General features: G+C 54.7%; 2 protein-coding genes across 4 annotated transcripts; one reads left to right on the top strand and one right to left on the bottom strand.

Annotated features, from left to right (window-relative positions):
• Window positions 1-470: 470 nt before the first annotated feature.
• Window positions 471-1,465, bottom strand: LOC117218981 (microsomal glutathione S-transferase 1). Its single transcript, XM_033467774.2, has 3 exons — window positions 1,422-1,465; window positions 1,134-1,323; window positions 471-1,056 (listed from the first exon to the last, which is right to left on the bottom strand). The coding sequence occupies exons 1-3, from the start codon at window positions 1,463-1,465 to the stop codon at window positions 733-735; spliced, it is 558 nt and encodes a 185-aa protein (XP_033323665.2). The 3' UTR covers window positions 471-732.
• Window positions 1,466-2,132: 667 nt separating this feature from the next.
• LOC117218978 (ubiquitin-conjugating enzyme E2 R2) lies at window positions 2,133-21,452 on the top strand. 3 transcript variants are annotated; one of them, XM_033467770.2, is made up of 6 exons: window positions 2,133-2,351; window positions 2,469-3,038; window positions 10,950-11,036; window positions 19,836-19,933; window positions 20,151-20,285; window positions 21,058-21,452. In XM_033467770.2, the coding sequence occupies exons 2-6, from the start codon at window positions 2,865-2,867 to the stop codon at window positions 21,278-21,280; spliced, it is 717 nt and encodes a 238-aa protein (XP_033323661.1). In that variant the 5' UTR covers window positions 2,133-2,351; window positions 2,469-2,864; the 3' UTR covers window positions 21,281-21,452. The 3 variants fall into 3 exon arrangements, with proteins under 3 accessions (XP_033323661.1, XP_033323662.1, XP_076376463.1); XM_076520348.1 differs by lacking the exon at window positions 2,133-2,351 and having other exon boundaries at window positions 2,363-3,038; XM_033467771.2 differs by lacking the exons at window positions 2,133-2,351; window positions 10,950-11,036 and having other exon boundaries at window positions 2,362-3,038.
• The last annotated feature ends 672 nt before the right edge of the window (window positions 21,453-22,124 follow it).

Below are 22,124 nucleotides of genomic sequence, written 5' to 3'. Positions count from 1 at the left end.
TCGTTTTATTGCACATTAGCCGTTTCCTTTCGAAACGTTAATTACCAGCGAATCTCGATGACCGGAAGATATTTCTCTGCTATAATTACACTTTTAGATATCGCATACATACGTGTACGTGTAAATACGATGCATAATTTGAATTCGAAATATTTTTTTTTAACGAGCCTGTGTAGCGTGTCCGATAGATATGTATATATACATACATATATATATATATATATATATATTTATATATACGTGTGTATTTACTTTGAAAGAATAGCAGAAGCGTTTGTTATCCTATCGAGGCTACAAAACTATCTCGTTGGTTTAGAACATGCATTTGAACGTTGTTTCGAGCATGCATAATGCATGTCTTGCGATAATCGTGACAAGGTAACCCAAGTTATTAACAGCTTTTGATAGTTGTTACGAAGTTAATTGGGTAATTGAAATAGGTTTCATAAACGTATACGCAGAGTACGAAATATTATACAAATATGTTTATTAAAAATTCGGTATTAACAAGCCCTACGATATAACCTTTTATAAGAATGGAAGTTGTTAAAGAGACGAACGCGCGCGGTACCCGACCCGTATACGATAACAAAATAAAAAGCTATCGCGTTCGTTGACAAAATTGACCCATCGAAGGATAATATATCCCAATAATATCCCAATATCCTAACGGATCGACGAATAACAAATTACATGCGTAAAAACTATGTCCTATTCGCTGTACAATATAATTTACCAGTAATAGATCAACGTACTGATCGCTTGGAATATCGTGGTAAAGAATCCTGTTAAGAAAGAGATCGCGCGATACGGTTGCCTCAGCCAAACGGCGTACGACAACGTATGCACTATTCTAGAAATAACGAAGGTCCGAATTAAAATTGTAGCCAACCACGAGGGAGGGCCTGTGGTTAACCAGAGAGAGGTTACTATGAACCAAAGTGGAATGTTCTCTAGATCGTTCAAATGACATCTGCGCACACGTTCGATATCTGGATCGTTGTGAAGCACTTTTGACCCCTTCATGAGAACGGTATCGTCGGGATTGACAAATATCTGCGAGAAACGAAATGCACACCTTGTTTATTCGTGTTTCCGGTGAAAATATTGCGCTCGATACGAGTAAAAATTACCTTCTTTTGAAATCTGTGACGGACGGTCATCAGCACCACTGCTACCATTTTTAAACAAACTACGGAGCTCCAAAAGCCAAAAGTTCGGAAAAGTTCCGGTTCTATCCCAAACATGTTTCCAGCCATCTTTCCACCAAAACGTTCGACGATTCGATGCTCGCAGTGTGGCGGTGTCGCGTCTCCTCCCTCTCTATATATACCGACAGAGACGATGATATGAAAAATGATAAAATGGACACGGTATCGTCGTCATCGTCGTTCGCAGAAAAGATGGAACGTCGTTCTAACTCAACCTGAACGTTGATCCCACTTGACATGCGCGTGCGAGGCATATGCTGCGCGCGTATGCATACGCGTGCACGCGTATAGGTTATCCTCGGACTTGTAACGCGAACATCGGGCACCCTGCCGAGCGCGTTTTCATAATACGTATGTATCGCGATCGAATTACCGAATAAACTGTAAGTGGAAAATAATTCAATCACAATTGCTATTTGTAATTTAGATATGTCTAGTAAATTGTCGTCGAGTGGTAGATTACGATTTCGATTGGCTGGTGCCTAGACGATGCCACGCGATTAGAAGCAAAGATCGATGCTACAGGTTACGCTGAAACGCGATGGAAAGACTATCGAGCGGTGTAAATAAACGATTCGTTCGTTCAATTATGTAAGCAATTATGTAGTTGGCGTATCCGCGTAACCGCCAACGTCCTCGATATCGTCTTCCAGTTTGTTCGTTTCGAGCCAATAGAAACGCGCGAGACCGTAGTCGTCGCGGATTGGTTCGTGGCGATAGCGCGGACCAATCGGCGTCGGTCGCCGGCACGGAACGACGGAGAGAAACGGTGAACAGGATTTCTTAAACTCGTCGCGCGATTGGGTGCTCGTTTTCCAATGAGGAAACAGGAAGTATAGGAATATCCAAAGCCTAAATCGTAACCGTAAATCGACATCGACGAAAACGTTGAACGTTCGACCGTTCGACCGTTCGACCGCATCGTGCGTTCGATTCGACGACGCGTCGCGAGGGGGGCAACGGGTCCGAACGGGTCGTCGCGTACGGACGCGTCCAGTCTGGTCCAGTAGCGTCGTTGCGGATCGAACGCGACGATTGGACAGTTCTCGGCTGGTTCTCACCGTAAAAATCGCCAGAGTTAAAGGGAAAATGGGGGACCGTGGTATCGCGCATGCGCCCGGAGCAACGCTGACGCAGAAGGTACGTCAGCTGTTTTGTTAGAGTTGCGTGCATCGGGAATGGTGTATTGTTGACTGCAGGGGATATACTTCGCAGTTCGTAACTCCGACCGTATTTCTTTGTTTGTTTGGTGTACAGAACCGTATACTGTATCCATCGTAGAGGAGGTCGAGCCGCGTGCGGAAGGATTAGGACGCGACGAGGCTGGACCAAGGGGAATCGCAGCGGAGGCCTCGAATTACCTGGTGGAGATAACCGTTGGAAAGTGATATTCTCTCTCCCGACTCCCGACGACTCCCGAGTTCCGAGTTCCGAGTTTCGAGTCCCAAGGAGAGGCGAGGAGAAAAGAAAAGAGAAGAGAAGAGAGCAGTGTTCGCAAAGCCGTCCGTCCGACTGTGGTGTCCCGTGTCCCGTGTCCCGTGTCCCGTGTCCCGTGGTTCCGAAGGCTTTGGACGCGAACGCGTTTCTGTTTCCGAAGGCAGGCCGCGCAACACCGTAGTAATTCCAGCAGACGGACAGGAGGGACAGGCTAACATGGCACAACCGACGAGCTCGGCGCTCAGGGCGCTCGCCCTCGAGTACAAAAGCCTTCAAGAGGAACCCGTCGAGGGTTTTCGTGTGAAACTCGTTAACGAGGACAACATGTTTGAGTGGGAAGTAGCTATCTTCGGCCCCCCGGATACGCTCTACCAAGGTGGATACTTCAAGGTAAGTTATCGTAATTATTCTTAGATTTCGCTCGTACCGGGAACCTCGTCCACCGGGAACAGATGCTTCTTTCTCCACGCTCCGCATTCTACGCTCCGCTCCACGATCCGTTTCCCCCTATCTCCCGCCCTTCCCGCTCCACACGTATATATATCGCTTCTCGTACGCGAGCACAACGCTTTCCATTTTGTTGGTTATGTTTTGTTTTCGTGGTTTTCGATTTCTCTTTCGGTGACGCGAATATCAAACCGTGACGCGTTTATTCGTTGTATAAGCTCGAAAGTCGTTCGTTCGGCTTCGATCGATCGAATACTCTTCGACGAACGGTTTCGTTTCTCTTCGTTTTTATTATCTTATCGACCTGTTAACCGAGCGATTTTTCAATTTCAAATACTTACAAGGTCTGGCCACTCGACGAAGAAAACGACCGAACGTATCGAACGTATTTGTCTATAGCTGCGATCTACATAAACACGACAAAGTCGCGTCATCGTGGATATACCGTGACGCGCGCGACGCGACAAAGCGAAAGAATGATTGCGATACCTTCCGTTGTAAATAAGACGTTTAATTTGCTGGCCGAACGAGGACAAAGTACCGTGTTTAAAAAAAAACGTATAAATATTTTGTCAAAGTCGTACGATCGTGACGTTCCGTCGTTTTGGTCGGAAAAAGAAAAGGAAAATGTAGAAACATTGGCATCGACCGGTTCAACGCGTCGCGTCTCCCAGAATCCATCGAGACGCGTTCGCGCGCTATTTAATTACGAATTCAGGAATTTGTGCGAATTTTTACGAATTTTTGCGCCGGTTCGGTAGCCGTTCTCGACCGAGCTACGTACTTCGAAGCGGCACGTATTGAGCAATACTGGAAACGGAGGATTACCCAATGCGGACGGATCGGTTGACCCGCATTCTACGGTAATTTGAAATTCTCGATGCGGTTTCGAATGTCGCCTCGCGGTACGAATCGTTTCGCGGGAATCGTTCACCCGTCGATCGACAGAATTTTCAATCGCAACGCGCGACGCGGTTTTTTAAAACTTTTAGGTTAGGTTCGTTCGAACCGTCCGATTCCGATCGGCGGAGAAATCCGCGTATCGCGGAATATCATTGTCGTCGTCGTCGCCGCCGCCGCCGCCGCCGCTTCGACTGCCGGGACGAACCGAACGCGAGCGTGCCGAATTCGAACGTTTATTTTTAGTAGCACGCTTCGATAAATAAGCGTCGCGTTCGATCGTTTCGGACGCGGTTCGAATTTGAATTTCATTCGTTTCCTACGCGATCGATTCGTCTCTGCAACGACGACGACGACGATAATCGTCCGAACGGAATTTGTTGGTTTCACCGTTTTTTTCAGCAGGTGCTTTTTAATTTGCCGGTCGAGTTTCCTTTTTGTTCCAACTAGATTACAGATCGTATCGACGCATCGACGACGAACGCAACCGGCTAAGAAATTTCAGCGACCCGAAAAATTCCGATACGTTTCGAAGTTTGCGCGCGCGCCCGCGCGCGCCGGGTGAAACTCGTTGGAAGAGTCGAGCAATTTGTTCGCACCGATAACCCCCCTTCAAGGTTAACAAATGCTTTTCTATTTTCGTAAATACCATCGGTCCGTTACATCGGAGTTTGAATTTGCAATTGAAATAGCAACGCGCTAAATGTTATCGGCATTTGAAACAATGCACTCGCGTGACAGCGCATCGTCCCGCGTCGAAGCTCGAAGCTGTTTTCCATCGACCGTTCAGCATCGGGGCACGATCGGTATCGGCGCGATACGCGTACGCGTTCCGACACGTGTCTCGAAATCGCGTACTCGAAAGTATCGAGGAAGGAATCCGTCGGGCTGCGACGATAATAAAATGGTAGTTTTTAATCGAGGAAGAAAAGTGGAGTACATGGTACGAGGTAGTCCGTATTCGTTGGCCTCGTCGGAGCGATCGCGGCGATGGCATCGCGCGTTCGTCCGGTCCGCTCGCGGAAAATGAATCGTGGTGGCATGGCGCGGTTACAGGGTTTTTGTACGACGCACAGGGTCCGCTTTCTAAACCAGTCACTCTCCGCTTCGTTATGAATTTACGAACGGTTATTCGCGTAACGCGACGCGCTCCCTGCACCCTGTCTTCCCACAGTGCGGCGCGGTGCAACGCGGTGCAACGCGGTGCAACGCGGTGCAACGCGCAGAGCGCGGAGCGCATGCTACCCGCGAACGAGCTCGGGCCAACACCGTTATTCGCGAGTCGTATCGCGTCGTATCCCATCGTATCGTTCCATGTCTCTCGGTGCACGCGACCCGGCGTCTACGTGGGCGTTTCGAATCCTGTCGGACCGGGTTCCCCGCAACCCTCGCGCGACCTCTTTGGCTGCGAGTAAATCGCGAACAGTGTCGTTGGACGTATCGCCGCGCGACTCTTGCGAGGACTTGTCGCGATTGCGCGAACGCGCGCGCGTACCCGCGGACCATTGTTGTCCGGCCAGTTATCGTTATCGGCGCGTTCGTCGAATTTTTCGCCGGCGCGGCGCGACGAGCGAAGGGTTACGGATTCGTTGCTCCACGTTCTACGATCGTCGAAAGAACGCTTCCGTGGTTAATCGTAGACTCGTCGTCGAGGAAGCGAGGGCATCTCGCGCGAACGTAAAATGTAGCGCGGTTCGTCGCGCTTCGATCCTCGAACACGGATCGATTCGAGAAAATCAACGGCTATCTTCCCCTTCGTTCGCAGCTGCGAATAAATCGTAAACATCGTCGTTGCGAAGACGTACGGCGATTGCGCGCAACGTTTGGATTATCGGGAATTCTACCGGCCTCTCTACGCGGAGTCGCTACGATTGCGGCGCGCGATCGCCGTTTCGTCGAACTTTCGGTCGCGAACGACCGATCTTCTGCTCGACGATCGATATTTTGCAATTTCGAGGACTCGATGCTCGTGGGTCGAGCTCGTAGCTGTCTGCACGGTCGGAGCATTCGTTTATCCAATCAAATCCATCGTAAATCCAGCAAAATAACAAAATTGCATATCCGTTCGATATCTCGAGGAAATTTCTGTAACTTTCTTCGGAAGTTTGCAATCCGCGCGGACCGAAACTGCATACGCGCAACGATTCGAGGAAATCGTTGACGCGGTTTTCGGAGAGCGGACACGCGGTAGCAAACTTTGCATCGTCGAACGCGAATCGCGCGAACGTCGCGATCCCGCCAATTACGCTCCCTGCCGGCCCGCGCCGGCCTGTGTCGGCTTTTAATCGCGACCGCGGTAATCGCGCGTGTTCGCCGATTATCGATGATTTCTTTTCGACGTCGCGAAGGATAAGGAGCGACGCGTGTAACGGATACGATAATTCGCTCGGGGGCGAACGAAAGCGGGGAGGTTTATCGCGGTCCCGTTGCCCCGTGTTCCATACGCGACTTATCGCAAAACACCGCTGCTTTCCCAGGATTTACGATCGACCCAACCGAAAGGCGGGTTCGTAATATGTTCGTAGCGTTGCATAAAATGCCATCGAGCATTGTCTCGGTTCTATCTTTGGTCGGCACGGCTCGACGCGACGCGGCGTGGCGCGGTTCGGTGTCCCTCCGAATCGCCCGAACAACTTTCACCCAATCCCATTCCGCTCGAGAGAGGGAGAGAGGGAGAGAGAGAGAGAGAGAGAGAGAGAGAGAGAGACGCCAACACCGTGAATTTTTTCTTTTACACCAAAGACGGGGTTGCGGAATTATTATATATACATATATTATAGCCGGAAAACGCGGACGGACCTCCTCTTAGTCGGCGGACACGAGCTCTCGTTTCGAATCCATCGAAAATGGATGTGATTTATAAACGACAGAGTCCTGGGTTCGTTGTTCGAATTATAGCGGGCGCAGGGTTCGGGGACCGCAATAATTTGATAAATACGGTAAAAAATTTCGCGCTCGTTTCCCGTTTTAGAAACGAAACGATCTCGACGCGCGACCGCAATTTCCTACAAAAAGCGCGAATTTCCCTGTCGCGCGAACGCGTACGGCGTAAAGATAAGAAACGAAAAGATCCGTATCTCGCGCGTTATCGATCGACGTTCGCTCGACGTACTCGTATGCGCGCACAGCGACGATACCTCGACCGCGCGGACTCGACGGATTTATACCGGATTCTACCGATCGAAAGCGAAACTCGGTGAAACCGAGAAGCTCGCCTTCGACAGGGACTTTCCCTTCTCCGTTTAAGAGCTCCGAAAAATCGAATTCGAGCGAATTGGCGGCAAAAGCGCGAACGGCCAGCGTCGACCGGCCGATTCGTGGATTCGCGTAAACGCGATCGGCGGCGGCGAGCAACGTCGATTCGAATCCGAACCCGTCGAAGACTTTACGATCAAATTATAAAATAAACGTTGAAATGCTCGCGGAGGGTGCAGCCAGGGATCGATACTCGGCGCGCAACGCGCTCGGTCGCGTCGCTGATTGTTGTTGGACCGCGGATAAATATGCGCTCGCGCGACACGCGAATCCGCGTCGAACATCGAGAAAACGATCGACGGACTCGTTCTCGGTTTGGTCGGGCTCGGAACTCGACCGGGAAAAGGAAACGCGCGCTATTCGTTTCTCGATGGTTGCCCGATCCGACCGAAACGGAACCTCGGCGATTAATCGATCGATATCGGAGCCGCGCAACGGTGAACTCGATCTCGGATCCCAGCGTTTCCAGCAGAGGCGGTGGTCGTTGCGGCGCTCGTCTCGCAGACGGAGCTATTATTAACGGACCTGTATCGCGAATAGCGTCCGATCGCGATAACAACCGGAGTAACGGAGTATCCGGAGCAAACTCGCTCGACGAAGAAAACTGTGAGACGAAAGTTTCGCCCCGGCTGGCCGGCCGACTGGCTGGCCGACTGGCTGGCTAGAGAGAACAGCCGAGGTGCCACCGAACGCGTTCCTCTCGCGAAAAAGAATCGAGTTATTTTCAGCGACGCAGACACGGACATGGACATGGACATGTACACGGACACGAACACGTATACGGACACGGACTCGCGCACGCTCTCCGTCTCCTACACGGACGGGGACCGTCCCGTTCGCGCGATCTTTAACGCGAAGCCCGCCGAAAAATCAAACTACAAGTTCTGCTCGCAATCTTTCGGTTATCCAAAATAATCGGAAGAACGCGGAGGTTCGCGGAGAGGCGTCGATAGAACGGGGATAGTCGGATGCGATGCTTTCCAGCGAGGTGGGTACACGTTCAGCCTCTCTGGAACGCGAACGTTTCCACCCGCTTGGAATATTTTCATTCCGATGTTCGATCTTTCGTTCGATATTTCGTCCGTACGAATCGAACCGATACGCGTAAATATTCGCGGACCGGTCGTCGAAGAGAAATCCTTGGGCAACGATCGCGGCAAATCGTCCGATCGGCTCTAAACGCGCGAGACTCGGCGATGATTGGAAGCGTCGATAGCAAAAAGCATTGTCCCAGAATTCGCGGAGACGTTCGGTCGGCCGAATTCTGCCGATAGACCGCGGAGACCCGCTGGAATCCGGATAAACGGGTTCGGCGGCGAACAACGTCGCGGTCCATCTTCCCCCCCGAATTGGGTCACCGCGCGCGATCCTCGCGAATCGGGCACGGTCACCGGCGGGTCGCGACGTTACCCGGATCCCGAATACTACCCTAGAACCCGACGCGACGTCGCGGCGCTCTCGGGGACGCGCCCGGCCGCGCGTCTCGCCTCGACCCGCCACGGCCCGCGGAAATAGGTCGCGAAAATTTGTGGGTCGTCCCGTGGCGCCCCGCGGCTCGAACAGAGTCAACGATCCTGTTTCGTATTTCTCGGCAACGAGGCCGCGCGCGCGCGCGATCGTCGCTTCCTCGCGTCCGGTGCCAATATTTGGTAGAGCGAAATTGGCCCAGCGGCGACGGGTGGATCTTTCCTCGTTTCCGACGGACGAAACCGACCCGGACCACGCTGTTTTTGCCGTCCGTCGTTGTATGGTCAAGGTAACGGTCCCCGGGTTACGCGCGCCGAAACCGTTGCATCATCGAACGGAATCGAATGCGCGCGGCCGCGACGGCCGGCGTACACCGCTCCGTTCGCGAGCGTCTCCTCGCCATCCGCGCTGCTCGCTTTACCGAAAATTATGAAATGGCCGAAACTTTCTATTGGCTAAGAGAGAGAGAGTTCTCGCGGCGTTGGAAAATTGCCGCGCGTCTCGTAGGTTTAGACTTTCCGACGTCGCGGTGGTCGCGAATCTCGGTGCTGAATAGCCGATGGGAATCGATTTCACCGGGAACACGCGACGGAATCTCGCAGATCCGTCCCCGTTGATACGCGAATCGTTTAAAATGCGGCGTAATTGCGCGGAACGATCGATCTTGGTAGCGGTTCCGCGAACGCCGGTCACCGATGTCGCGCGAGATTACGAACCGACCGATCGACCGACCGATAAGCGTTATCGATTCCGTCGGGTCGCGGATCGGAACACGATGCTCCGCATTCTCCGTATTCTCCGTGTTCTCCTGGACGGAGTAGAAACGAACGGCGACGATGCCGTATTCGGAAACTCGACGCGAAACGATGGACGCGGAACGCGCTCGCAGACTACCATCGTCGACGCGTCCGACTTTCGTTTCGGGGGTCCGACGATCCACGAGCCGATTCGTCGTTCGACGAACGCGATCTATGTTCGAATTCGTACGGAAACGAGTACGCTCTCGGCGGACGAAAAGAATCGAATTCTCGCGCGTTTCGGTTTGTCTCGCGACGGATCAGCGATAGCGCGAATCAACGTTTCGTTCGCGCGAACGTCTGCCGATTCGATGCGCGGCTATCCGATCGCGTAATTTCTTCGAGCAGCGGAAAGAACGGTACGAATTCGTCGAAACCGGTTTTTACGTTTCTGCCACGGTCGGCTGTCCGTCGCCGTCCTCTGGCCGGTAGCCGGCGACCCGGAGCAGTTCCATCGGGCTCGTCCAATGGCGCGGCGATCTTTCATGGTCAACGCGAGCAGCGCGGCCGCTCCATTTTCTTCGGCATTTCCGTCGGAAAGTTCTCCCGGACTTTGGCTGGAACCGGGACATTCGAGGCTCGCGCTCCGCTTCCCGAGTTGCCGAGTTGTTCCCGAGTTCCCGAGGGCGGCCGTCTCCGAGCTGCCAATTAAATCTGAACGCGCGCCTGTCCCGGGAACGCGGAGGTGGTCGCATCGCGTCGGTCGCGACGCGAAATTCACGGTGTCCCCTTGATCGATTCGGTGTGGAAACGAGTTGGGCGGACGCGCGGTGGCGGGAATAATTCTCGGACAGGCGAACGCGAACGTCGATCTCGATGGAAAGTAAGTCGATGCTCCGGGACGCGCTAACCCGGACGACGGGACAGATATTTGGGCCATGACCAGGTTGCGATCGATGCAGCGTCCCGCCGGCGGACCATCGGCGAAATTCTGCCGGCTAGCGGCGTCGGTGGTCGGTAGTCGGAAGTCGGAAGTCGAAAGTCGGAAGTCGAGAATCTGGACGACTCTCGCGTACGCTCCGCGAGATGAATCGATTCTGCGGAGCGAAACCCTCGCGATTATCGGAGAGCGTTTATTCGAGAACCGTCGTTTTCGTCCGAAACGGAACGTTTCGCGGGACGGGTTGGACGTTTCTCGGCTCCTGGGAGAACGATCATCGACCGAATTCGATCGAACCGTTCGGTCGGTCGATTCCGCGAATCCTACGAATGCTCGAAGGAACCGCGCGCGACCGATGGGGCCGGTGGTCGGCGCGATCGACGGTCGCCGCGCTCCCCCGATCCGTTTCGCGCACCGACGCATCCGCGCGCCGATCGCCTCGGCACGCGAATCGGATCGAATTCCATGGAAACCTGCTTTTTGCTCGTTCCGGCCGAATCCGCCGACCCCGATAATCGTCGACGACACGATCATCGACTTGTTTCTTTTTTCCAGGCACACATGAAGTTCCCACCGGATTATCCGTACAGTCCACCGAGCATTCGGTTTATGACGAAAGTTTGGCACCCGAACGTGTACGAGGTGAGTAAATACGGGAATTATCGATCCACCCTTCGTCCCCTTTTCGCTTTTCACCCTCCGCGTCGCTCGCTCTCGTCCGCCTCGTTCCTCTCTCCTCTCGCGCCGCCGCATCTTTCTCCCGCTCTTTCTCCCTTCGTCGCTTCGCTCTCTCTCTCTCTCTCTCTTTCCTCCGGGACTCCCTTTCGCTTTCTCCGAGGCTCTCTTCGTCGCTTGCCCTTCGTTTCGTAGCCGTCGAGCCGGGATCGGGAGTCGGCGGGACTCGCGAAATCTGTAGCCGCCGGCTCTACTCCCGCAGCCTCTCTCTCGTTCCGATACCCGCGATCGGTTTCTCTCCTCGTTTCTCCTCCTCGTATCGCCGTGAAATCGCGCGTCTCGAGGGATATTAAGCGACCGTAATTTCGATAATCGACGGCTTTACCGGCGCGACGAAATCTGCGCGGGCCGCGAAATCGACGCTCGTTTTCGAGAACTTTTTAATTCGCACGGTTTCTCGGATCGTCGCCGGGACGCTCGCGGCGCGCGAGCGGTTTCGCTCGATTTTCCGCCAATCTCCGTTACGGCGATATCGCCGACAACGGTTTTCCGGCGTGCACTCGTCGTCTCCTTGCTTCATCCGGTGAATTTCGAATCGAGCGAAAGACGGAGAGAAGAGGAGAGGAGAGGCGAGCCCGCATCGAGGATCTCGTTATTTATCGCTACCGTCGCGGCTCGACGCGGCGCTTGTAAATACGACGTCGGCCGTCGGGGGAGCGCGCTGAAATTTTTACCGAAGGACGCCGGGGGACGATGGATTTAAATACCCCGGAACTACCCCCTCGAATCGTTTCTCGTTTCGCAACCCCCTGCATTTTAATAGCGGGACCGGTTCCAAGCACCGCGTCCTAATTATCTTTCGTCTCGCGTTCGCCATCCTCGTTTAAAACGCTTCTTCGCGCGATCTCGCGACTCGCGAGATGCGTGGCTCCGACTTATTCGATCGGGTTTTATTTACGCGTAATTTAACTCCTTGCGATTTTCACCGTCGAAGCCGAATTGAAATTTTGCATCCTAACGAAAGGGAGAGAGAGAGAAATTGAAGGGTCGTGGTTCTCCGGAAATTATTTTCGCGGTAAGTATCTCGTTTTCGAAGCGTATCGACTCTCTCTCTCCCTCTCTCTCTCTCTCTCGAGCGAGAGCGAGAGCGCTATCCGCGCGACCCTTTGGCGCGGGGCGAAAGAGTCAACGACCGTCCAAAGCACGTTGGACGTCCGTGTCCAGTCGCTCGTCGTTGGAAGGGACGACGCGCTACCACGGTTAACGGGAATAACGCGCGTAAATTTCATGCGTCGAGCAACGCCGTGTTAATTACGCGCCGAGCCACGCCGTCCGACGCGATTATTACGAAGATTCGCGGTTTATCGGGCATCCGAAACCGCGAAGCGGAGCAGCGGCATTCGTTGCCGGTAACTCGGCTCTTCTTCGCCGTCGTCTTCTCGCTGGGAACGCGCCAACGCGTCAACCGATTTTAACGTCGTCGACCGCGTCCGTCGTTTCTACGACGGACCCTTTTTCGTTGCTCGGCGTCGTATCTTCGAAGCCTATTTTCGTCGTTAAAACGTTTCGTCGAACGCGATCCGTCTCGCGCGCGAAATATTCGCGTACTTTTCCCGGACGAGAGCTCCGCCTCGCTCCGTTGCATCGCGCGAACATGCCCGGCTGTCTATACTACCGTTTTCCGAGCGACGAATACTTTTCGTACGTCGCGTCTTTCCGACCTCGCTGCGAGAGCACGCCACGTCTGGCGCTTTCCCTCTCGCTCTCTCTCTCTCTCTCTCTCTCTCTCTCTCTCTCTCTCTCTTTCTCTTCGTCTCTCCGTTCCTTTTTCTCCTTCTCGACCGCGAGATCGTAACGTTTAAACGAGAATACGAGCAATCGATTCGACCAACCTGTACGCGACGGACGCGGCCCCGGAGAACCCTTCGGCGTTCCGACGCCTCGACGAACCCCGCGGACTCGCGATTATCGGTCAATCGAAGCGTCTTCTCGGCGATGCGTTTAAACCGTGTCGGGTGGTCGTGGGTCGTTCGGGCACAAGGCGCTCGACCCGTAACGCGTCGCTCGTCGCGCATCGCCTCGATATCTTCCGTCCAACGATTCCGCACCGGGCCTCTGCCCTGCGAAAACTAAAACCTGGAACATTTTGTACGCGCGAAAAATTCGAAAAGAGTTTTGCTCGCGTTTTCGTACCAATTATTTCGGACCGTGAGCGGCAATTTTTAACGGGGCCTCGGGCCTATCGTTTTTATCGTCCAAAGACCAAATCGTGTACGTAACCCGGAGCAACGATCTCGCAAGGGCGTAGCGAGGAAAAGAAACGGAGGAACGAGCAGCGCCGACGCGAGCGGTCGACGGTGATCCAGGATTCGCGCGTAAACCGACGGAATTTACGTCGCGCGGGCGCGTTCGGCGACGGCCGAACGACTTTCCAACGAGGACCCTTTGTCCGCGATCGTCTCGCCACGCGAGTCACGCGCGCGCGAGATTTCTTGCTCCGCGGGGAATCTCGATGGACGCCGGTCCGCTCCGCGCCGCGTCGCAAACGCAGCGGAAAAATCGAAGGGACGATAACAGGCTCCTGGACGTTTCGATATTCTCCCGCGCGGAGTCGCGCGTTGGCATCGCGTTCCGTCGAAACCGTTCGTCGAACGACCGAGTAACGTTGGCGAGACGAAGCGATTGCCGTGCTTCTAATTTCGCGATATCCGCTGTCGCTGTGCGGCGGTCGACCGGGTCTCGTTCCGATCCGCGGCAACCGAAACTGGTTCTTCCTCCTAGGTGAAAATTGGTCGCCGGAGGCCAAGAACCGAGCGTCGACGTCGGCGTCGGCGTCGACGTCTCGGAGGCAAATCGGCCGTGCTCCGGTGTAGGTTTCCGGGAATCGTCGACGAACGTCGGTCGATTACTTTCGTCTCGTTTCGTTTCTGGAAAATGATCCCGTTAATTGCACGGGAGAGGAGAAGAAACAGTTCGGTAGGAGAGCAGGCTCGCGATTCTACTCGCAGAATCGTTGCGAAATCGTAGGCTCTCGCTCTCGCTCTCGCCCTCGCGAGAAGGAGAGGTCGACGCCTCGAGATTCGACGAACCGTGAATCGTCTGTGACCGCGGCGCGTGCACGTACACGCGGGGCCAGATCAATCCTGTACGTGTGCGCGGCCGAGCCCGTACACCGGGTCCGTGTTCCTCGGTTCCGTCTCCGTTCTTCGTTCTCCGTTCTCTGTTCCCCGTTCTCCGTTCTCTGTTCTCCGCGCGGCCTCGGCGTGTCGGCGCGTCGGCGACAGGAGTTACCGGCGAGCGTACAGGCTGTTTCATCGTAAGCACGAGCGCGTCGCGGTTCGCCGACTTCGCCGAAAACCCTGCTCCCTCCTTCTAAATTCTTTCCCCCTCCCCGCTGTTGGAAAACGGAGCGGGAGAAATCGATTCGCTTCTTTCGGAATTCCGAAATTCGACCGAGACCACGATCGCGATTCGGCCAGTCGAGATCGGCGATTTCGTACCGTCGCGACGCGCGCGATGGAACGGTCCGTAGATGGAAACGGTCCCGCTCGGCGATAAGGTCGCGGTCGGGACCCCCGTTAACGGGACCGGGACCGGACTCGCGGGGCTCGTAGGCGACGCCGAGCATCCTCCGCCGCGGCGCTGCTTCTTCCGCCGTTCGAAAAATAGTCGCGTCGCTCGCGACGGTTTCGTGGAAGTTGTTCCTCGCCGAAGACCGAGGATCCGACGACCGACGAGGTCCGGCACGAACGAACGATTCTGGAACGAGGAATCGATTCTTGGCCGCGTTTCCACGAGTCCCGAGAGAAGTCCCGAGAGAAACCGGCGAACTCGACGCCGCGTCGCCGCGCGTTTTTTTTTCCCGAGCAAGAGCCAAGAGGGTAATAGAGTTTAATAAGTTTTCACGGCCGAGAGAACGTTGGACGGTTGCCCTCGCGATAGCGCGGCCAACGACTACCGGGAATATCTCTGCAACTGCGAAAAACCGGCGCGCGACGCCCACGTCTTCTGCGAAGATATTTAGAAGCGTCGATCGTCCGCGGGGCTTCCCGTTTCGATCCGATCGTCGAAGAGGAGACGAAAAGACTCTCCGAGCCTCCGCGATTCCGCGCGCGCGCGCGCTCGGTTATCGGATCCTCTCGAACGATTTCGAAGCGTCGCTCTCGTTCCGCGCGAGTTCGCGAGAGATCTCGGGGAGCCGCGATCCGGTTCTAGTTCTAGTTTATAGAATAGTTCTCGGCATTGTTTCGATCGCGAGTCGGTCTATTTTCGAGGCTGACCGGCTCTCTCGGCAACGTTCTCCGCGTTCGAGCGAGAGCGCTGCTCTCTTTTTCCGTTTCTCGCTTTCTCGCTCCGCAGCTCGGTCGCGTCGCGTCGCGTCGCGTCGCGTCGCGTCGCTTTGTCGCTTTCTACCGGCGTCGTCCGTTCGGAGTTTAGAGTTTCGAGATTCGAGTTTCGAGAACGACGACGCTGCGCGTTGTTCTCGCGCAAAAGAGGTTTATTCTCGTTAACCAACTTATCGTCGGTAAAAATACCTCGGTTACTCGTAATCGTAGTCTCGAAATAGAACCGCGCGCTTCGCCGCCGATCGAAAGGTCGGAAGGTCGACGCTGTTTTATCGTTTTATTCGATCGTCTATCACCGAAATCGAGAATATCGTTTTCGAAAGTAGTCGCCGTTCGCACCATTTTGGAGATACGCGAAATACGAAGTGACCGTATTCGTAGCCGCGAAAGCTCCTCGTTCTTCGTCCGAGGAGACAACGATATTTACGAGAATAAATATCGAAGACTAAATATAGACGTCGAAGACGGATACAGATGTATCGAAGACGCGCGGACTGTAGGTTATAGACGAAACTCGAGATCCGCGTCGATGCAGCGGAATGAAAAGCGGAAGAACGAAACGCTGTGGGCGCGGAAGGTTTCGTTTTCGAAAGGTCCGAGAACGCGCTCCGTGCGTCGCGCGGATTTACGCGCGACGCTTCGCTCGCGGACAAATGCGATTCCGACATCGACGTCGACGTCGACGGAAATTGCGATTCCAGTTTTATCCGGGGCTCGAGAACGCGTTCTCGATGAAACGATCGAAGCCCGCGAGATTTCGATTCTTATTTTCGTTCGGTCCAATCGCCGGATACTCGAAACTTCGCGACGTTCCTGCCGAATAAAAATCCGACCGCGACCGCCGCGCGCCGAGTCGGATGGACAAAAGTCGATATCGCGGTCGGTTCGCGTCGGAGCCCGTGATCCGGCAAGAAATAGCGCGACCTGTTGCGCGCTCGCCGTTGAAACGAAGCCCGATCGATCCATCGGGATCCGCGTCTCGCCGGCGGATCTTCGAAATCGAAGGCGGAAACGCGGTCGAGCCTTCTCCGTCGCGGAAAACGTTCGGTTTCGTCGAGAAAAATTAGGTCGCTGCTGCTCGACCCCGATTCGTTCTCCTCTCTCGCGGCGCTGCTCGGTCGCGCTCGTTCCCGACGATCGAAGACGAAGTCGAAGCGGTTCTCTCGACGGACTTCGCGGCTCGAAGTTACGGTTCCGAATTTCTCGTCCCCGAAACTTCCGAAATCGCAGCATCCGCGAAGCATCGACGGGCACCGGCGAGCGTCGCGCGTCGCGGAGAAGAACGCGTTCGTTCCACCGTTCGCGCTGGCTGCTCGCCAACGGCACTGCGGTACGCCGCGGTCGCGCTTTCGTCCGCGCTTTCGTCCGCTCGGAACTCGCGATTCCGATTCCGCGTCGAGCCGGATGCTTTCGGACTCGGCCGCGGTCGCGTTCCTCCGACCGATTTCGAGGGCTGCTCGGCCCCCGGAAACTAGAAACGATCGCCCCGCGCTCCATCGCGGCCCCGAGAGACTTCGGTCGCGAGGAATCGTGTCTCGACGAGTCCACGGGTCGACCGGGCCGAGGGGTCGAGGTATTCGGAGGAACGGTCGGAGGCCGTTGCGTTGCAACGTCGAGGGAAAAATCGAACGACCCAGTTCCGTCTTCTCGATTCCCTAGGATGACTCTAGAATCTAGAATCTAGCCTCTGGACTCTGCGCCGAGCGCGTGGCCGACAAATTCTCGGGTCGGCGTCGACCCACGGCACGACCCACCACGATATTCTCTCGCGTTTCATTTTTCTTCCTCGATCGACCACGAGAGTTACGCGAGAGTATCGTACCGTTCAGAGAATCAGCTTTTTCCTTCCCGACTTTTTCCGTGGAAAAACTGACGCAAAGTCGGAACGGTTTCGAATATTTCGAAGGACTCGAGGACTCGAGGACGCTCCCGGCTCGAACGTTTCTACCGAACGTGTTCGAATCGATCGTGGAAATCTAACCGGCGCCCGAAATTCGGATCCGCGATCGAGAGAGGATAAATTATCGGTTTCCAGCGCGCGCTTCCTCTTAAAACGCGTCAACCGGCCGGACACGGACGATCCGTCGCTCTCGATAACGACGGTTTTTCCTCTCGATCGGCTCCATCTTTAACGGACGAGAGCGAAGTCGCGTCGCGAAAAATTCACGGAAACGACGAACGCGCGTCGTTGCGTATTTTGCAGGAATTTGCCAAGTGTTTTCAAACGGGTAGGTCGAGCGCGAAACGGTAGAAGCGCTCGAGGAATTCGAAAGTACGTACCGGGTGCGCATCGTTTCCGCCTCGCTACGATTATTAAAAGGGGAAACAAACGCGCGTATTATAGCCGGCCTCGTATCTCGCGATCGATGCGGCCGGCAGGACTCGAGACGATCCACGCGTACGCGTATCTACGCCGCTATCTCGTATCGCCCAAACGCTCGCGTTCGATTAGCATTTCCTCGTAGCATATCGACGTTTTTCGCGCGGAACGTTCTACTTTTTCGTAGAGTCGTCGAAATAAAAGTAGCGCGGAATTCGGTAGCATCGAACGAAAAACTCGAACCGAAAAGCAGCGGCGACGCCGCGCGGGGGTCGAGCTTCGAAGGGTTCGGAGATGGCTGCTCTCGAGAAGAAGCGTCGAGATCGACGGTTGTCTCGTCGCGAGTCCAAATTTAGACGTCCGATGCGAGGCGAACGTCGAAGCCTCGAGGCGGTTATCTTCCTGGTAAAAATAAAGTTTCGGACGCGAAAAGTACGGAAGAAATTTTCTGTTATCGGAGACGAGCGATAGGCGAGAGACTGCCGATAAAAGGATCGCCGCGAGTCGCGCTCGTTTTTCGCGACGCGATCGATTCGAGTTTAAACGCTTCGGCGTGCCGGGCCGCGCGCGTTGGAAATTCGCGTCCCGTGAACGCTGATCGAGATTACCGGTCGGATCGGCGAACCTTTCGACCGACCGACCGCGGATGCGGTCACCGATAACGGTCGCCGGACGAGAAACTGTACGACGCTTCCTTGCGACGATCGCCGCCGGGGAGACTCGACTCGACTCGACTCGGCTCGGTTTCGCTCGTCCTCGGCGCCCTGTCTCCCGATTCGCTCGAATTTACGCCCGGAAACGACGTCGGCCGGACGGGAAAGCGGCCGGGATACAGCCTCGTCGGGAAGACGGTCGGTAGCCGTCTCGTATAGTTTCCGCGCGTACAGTTTTTCCGTGACGGCGACGTTCCGAGCCGCGAAGAGATCCGAACGATCGTCGCGCGCGCGAGCGACGCCCTCGAATCGTTTCTCGGAAACCGGATAGGCCGCGCTCGATCGAGCGAAGGACACCGAGACCGGATACGGATCACCGGCTGCGACCGATCCGCGACGATCTTGGAAATCCCCGATCGGGAACGGGGGCCTGGCGAGCGTCGCTCTCGGTCGACCGACGCTTTCCTCGGATCTAGAACGATCTAGAATCTGGATAATAATAGCGCAGCTTGCCCGAGCCGTTTTGGCCAGGACGACGATCGCGACGAGCCTGCCCGTTGCCGAAATTTGGAAATTTGGAAATGTTTACGCTCGCGTTTCGACTCGCCGGGTAAAGAGACAGAGACGTCGTCGTTTCGCTATCCTCTGTTTCGTCTCGTTCGACGGCCTTTGCTCGTAGATTCGTAAAGAACGGCGCAGCCTCGTCCCCACGGGCATCGAGGAGAACGAAGAAGTTTCGCCGAAAGGAGGCCTCCGCGAGAAGAATACCGAATACGGCCGAGACGCGAGGGACGCGGGCCGAGCAAGGATTTTCAGGTGGCCGCGCGCGAGATTTCGTCCTTCGAGCTCGGACGTTTCTTTCCATCGCGGGCGCGGACGCGGATACCTTGGACACCGTCGCGCCGCTCTCGGCTCGGGAACGATGGACGTCGAACCGAACGAGCTCCTCTTCCTCTCCGAACTCCGATTTCGGAAAACGGAATTCCGAATCGTGCCCTGGACGCGGATCTCCGTCTCCGACGACGTCGATCGTTGCCCTTGAAACGCGCGCGCTCTCTCCGCCACGTTTCGCGTCTCGCGTTCCGCGTCCAAACATTTGCTCGTTCCCTTCCTCGCGGCCGCTTTTATCGCAGGGCTAAAGATATCGCGCGCGCGCTCGTCGCCTTGGCAAAGGCGACCATCGGTCACCGACATTGTTCGCCGCGAGTCGTTCCTCTTCCTCCGAGGCTTACCGGGACGACAAAACCGGCGACCGAAAGGGAGACGTCGAGGATGACACGTCCGAATAATGCTAATTTAGACTTGTTTCAAAATGTTGGAAAACGAGCTGTCCGACTGGAAACGGGACAGAGAGCGCGCGGTCGAGAACCGAGTCGAAACCCCGGTCGAAAGCGACCGGTTTACAAGAGGGATATCTCTGATCGCGCGCTTTGTTCGATCTTTTCAGAACGGAGATCTGTGCATATCGATCCTGCATCCGCCCGTAGACGATCCACAGAGCGGCGAGCTGCCGTGCGAGAGGTGGAATCCGACACAGAACGTCAGGTGAGTGTCCCGACGATCGAGAATCGAGAATCGAGAGTCGAGAGTCGAGAGTCCGAGCGAAAACGAGGACGGGGGACGCGCGCGGCGCGTAGAAAATGCAAGCTCGGCCGCAGGCCGGGGTAAGCCGCGACGGATCCCGTCGTCTTATCGGATATCGAGAAGGCGGAGAGAAGCAACCCCGGACAAAAACGCTGAACGAATTTTGGTTTTCGCACAGGACGATCCTGCTGTCGGTGATCTCGCTCCTGAACGAGCCGAACACGTACAGTCCCGCCAACGTGGATGCCTCGGTGATGTATAGGCGTTGGCGCGACTCCAAGGGTCGGGACAAAGAGTACGAAAATATCATAAGGTACGGTATCGTCTAATATCGAATATACGATATCTAACGTCTAACCGTATAATATCCAATAGCGATCCGTTCCGTCCCCTTTCCCACCGCGACCCAATCTTTTTGCGAACATCGATCGCGCGACGATCCTTCCCTCGTTTATTCGTCGCACGGTTGCAAAAAGAATGCCGTGCCTTTTCCTCGATCGTCCATGTATACCACCGATATTCTTCCCTGTTCTTTTCTCGTAGCTGGCGCGATATCTCTCCCGTTGCTTTTCCCTCGCATAAAAGCTTCTTCGTCTTCGACTAGCAACGGGGCAGCAACGAAAACATTCGAAAAATTATGTTTCTTATCGAAGGAAGAGATACATTTTTAACCGTTGCTCCTTGGAATCGATTCGGGAAAACTTGACATATTTTGCACAGAGATCCGCAGCGTAGCCGACGAGCCCTCGCGGTATCGACTGCTCTGCGGTATACGTTGTACCGGCTCCGCGTACGGACCCGAGCTCGGCCCGAATCGAACGCGCCTACGATCCATGGAATCGTTCGACGCTATTTTCACCAAATGTGCTTGCCAAATTTTCATTTTGCAATCGTTATCGTAGGAAACTCGTCCGTTTAGCGCGCTGGTAAAAATGCCGTCGAAAAGAAAAACTCGTTAATTCCTTAATTTCGCGTAGAAATTGCCGTAGCTCGCGGAGCGCTTCGCTCGGCAAGAAAGTCGATTCTTTCTCGCGGACGAGCACGGAGCGACGATTCTCAACGGGCATTGTTCTGGCGGTTCGCAGGAAACAGGCGCAGGCTGCCAAGATGGAGGCGGAGAAGGAGGGCATCGTGGTCCCGGTGACGCTCGAGGACTACTGCATAAAGACGAACGCGAGGCCGGCCGAGCAGCAGCTGGACATGACGGACTTCTACGACGACGAGTACGAGCTCGACGACGACGAGGACGATCAATTGAGCGCCAGCGAGTACGAGGACGGGGACGACAGCGGCAATGGGGAGTCGTGATCCATTTCCTAAAGAGAGGACGACGAAAAAAAAAAGCAATCGATGAGAGCACTCAAATATTAACGAAAGACAAAAAAAGCAAAAAAAGAAACAAAGAAAACAAAACAAACATAAGTCGCTAATTATTATCAGTTCTGTATAGATTAATAAATTAACGGGCTTCTAAACCGAATGCTCTCTCTCTCTCTCTCTCTCTCTCTCTCTGTCTCTATCTATCTCTATCGAAGACGTGCCACCTATAAATTCAAGTACGCGTAATCTAACCATTTTGTTTCCTCGTTGAGCGGACTATCTCGAGACCGCGTACACACATAGATTTCAGAATGTCGTCAATTATCGCGCCGAACTGCGAATTCGTCGATTTTCCTCGTCCTCTTGCTCGTCGTTCTCGTCCCGTTAAGTTTCTTTCTCTCTCTCTCTCTCTCTCTCTCTCTGCTAAGGTCGATTCTACGCCGAAGGGGGACTCGTTGTCGGGCCGCGCGGAGCTTCCGGTCGAGTAACTTGCAGACCATAACGAGATTCCATCGAGACCGAGCGAGAGTCCCCTTCCGCGGAGATCCCGAAAATCTAGAAACCGATCGTATCGATAAAGGCGATGCCCCGTTTACGAGTTCGTTGAATCGAGCAACGCGTCGCGTACGGTGCGCGACGACGAGTATACTCGGTTAGAGGAGAGCATCGTGCTTGTTCCGTTGTGGTTGGCACGTCTGTCTTTTTTAACTAGGCGAAAGGAATACGGCAGGAGAGGACCGATCGATTTACCCCGCCTCTCGCCACCGTCGCTAGCCGCTGTCTTTCTCAACGAAAGAAACGCGAACAAAGTTGTAAAACGGATTTAAAACGG

The sequence above is a fragment of the Megalopta genalis genome, chromosome 3 (genome assembly GCF_051020955.1).
Source record: "Megalopta genalis isolate 19385.01 chromosome 3, iyMegGena1_principal, whole genome shotgun sequence".
In the NCBI taxonomy this organism is placed as follows: Eukaryota; Metazoa; Arthropoda; class Insecta; order Hymenoptera; family Halictidae; genus Megalopta; species Megalopta genalis.
This window is presented reverse-complemented; position numbering and strand designations above follow the sequence as displayed.

Excerpts from the sequence above, each read along its gene's own strand:
- LOC117218981 (XM_033467774.2), bottom strand. The coding sequence starts at position 1,465 with ATGCCTCGCACGCGCATGTCAAGTGGGATCAACGTTCAGGTTGA. Across the intron at positions 1,324-1,421 it reads GGGATCAACGTTCAGGTTGA|AGAGGGAGGAGACGCGACAC; the intron begins GTTAGAACGACG and ends CGGTATATATAG. Across the intron at positions 1,057-1,133 it reads GTCACAGATTTCAAAAGAAG|ATATTTGTCAATCCCGACGA; the intron begins GTAATTTTTACT and ends CGTTTCTCGCAG.
- LOC117218978 (XM_033467770.2), top strand. The coding sequence starts at position 2,865 with ATGGCACAACCGACGAGCTCGGCGCTCAGGGCGCTCGCCCTCGAGTAC. Across the intron at positions 3,039-10,949 it reads ACCAAGGTGGATACTTCAAG|GCACACATGAAGTTCCCACC; the intron begins GTAAGTTATCGT and ends TCTTTTTTCCAG. Across the intron at positions 11,037-19,835 it reads GGCACCCGAACGTGTACGAG|AACGGAGATCTGTGCATATC; the intron begins GTGAGTAAATAC and ends CGATCTTTTCAG.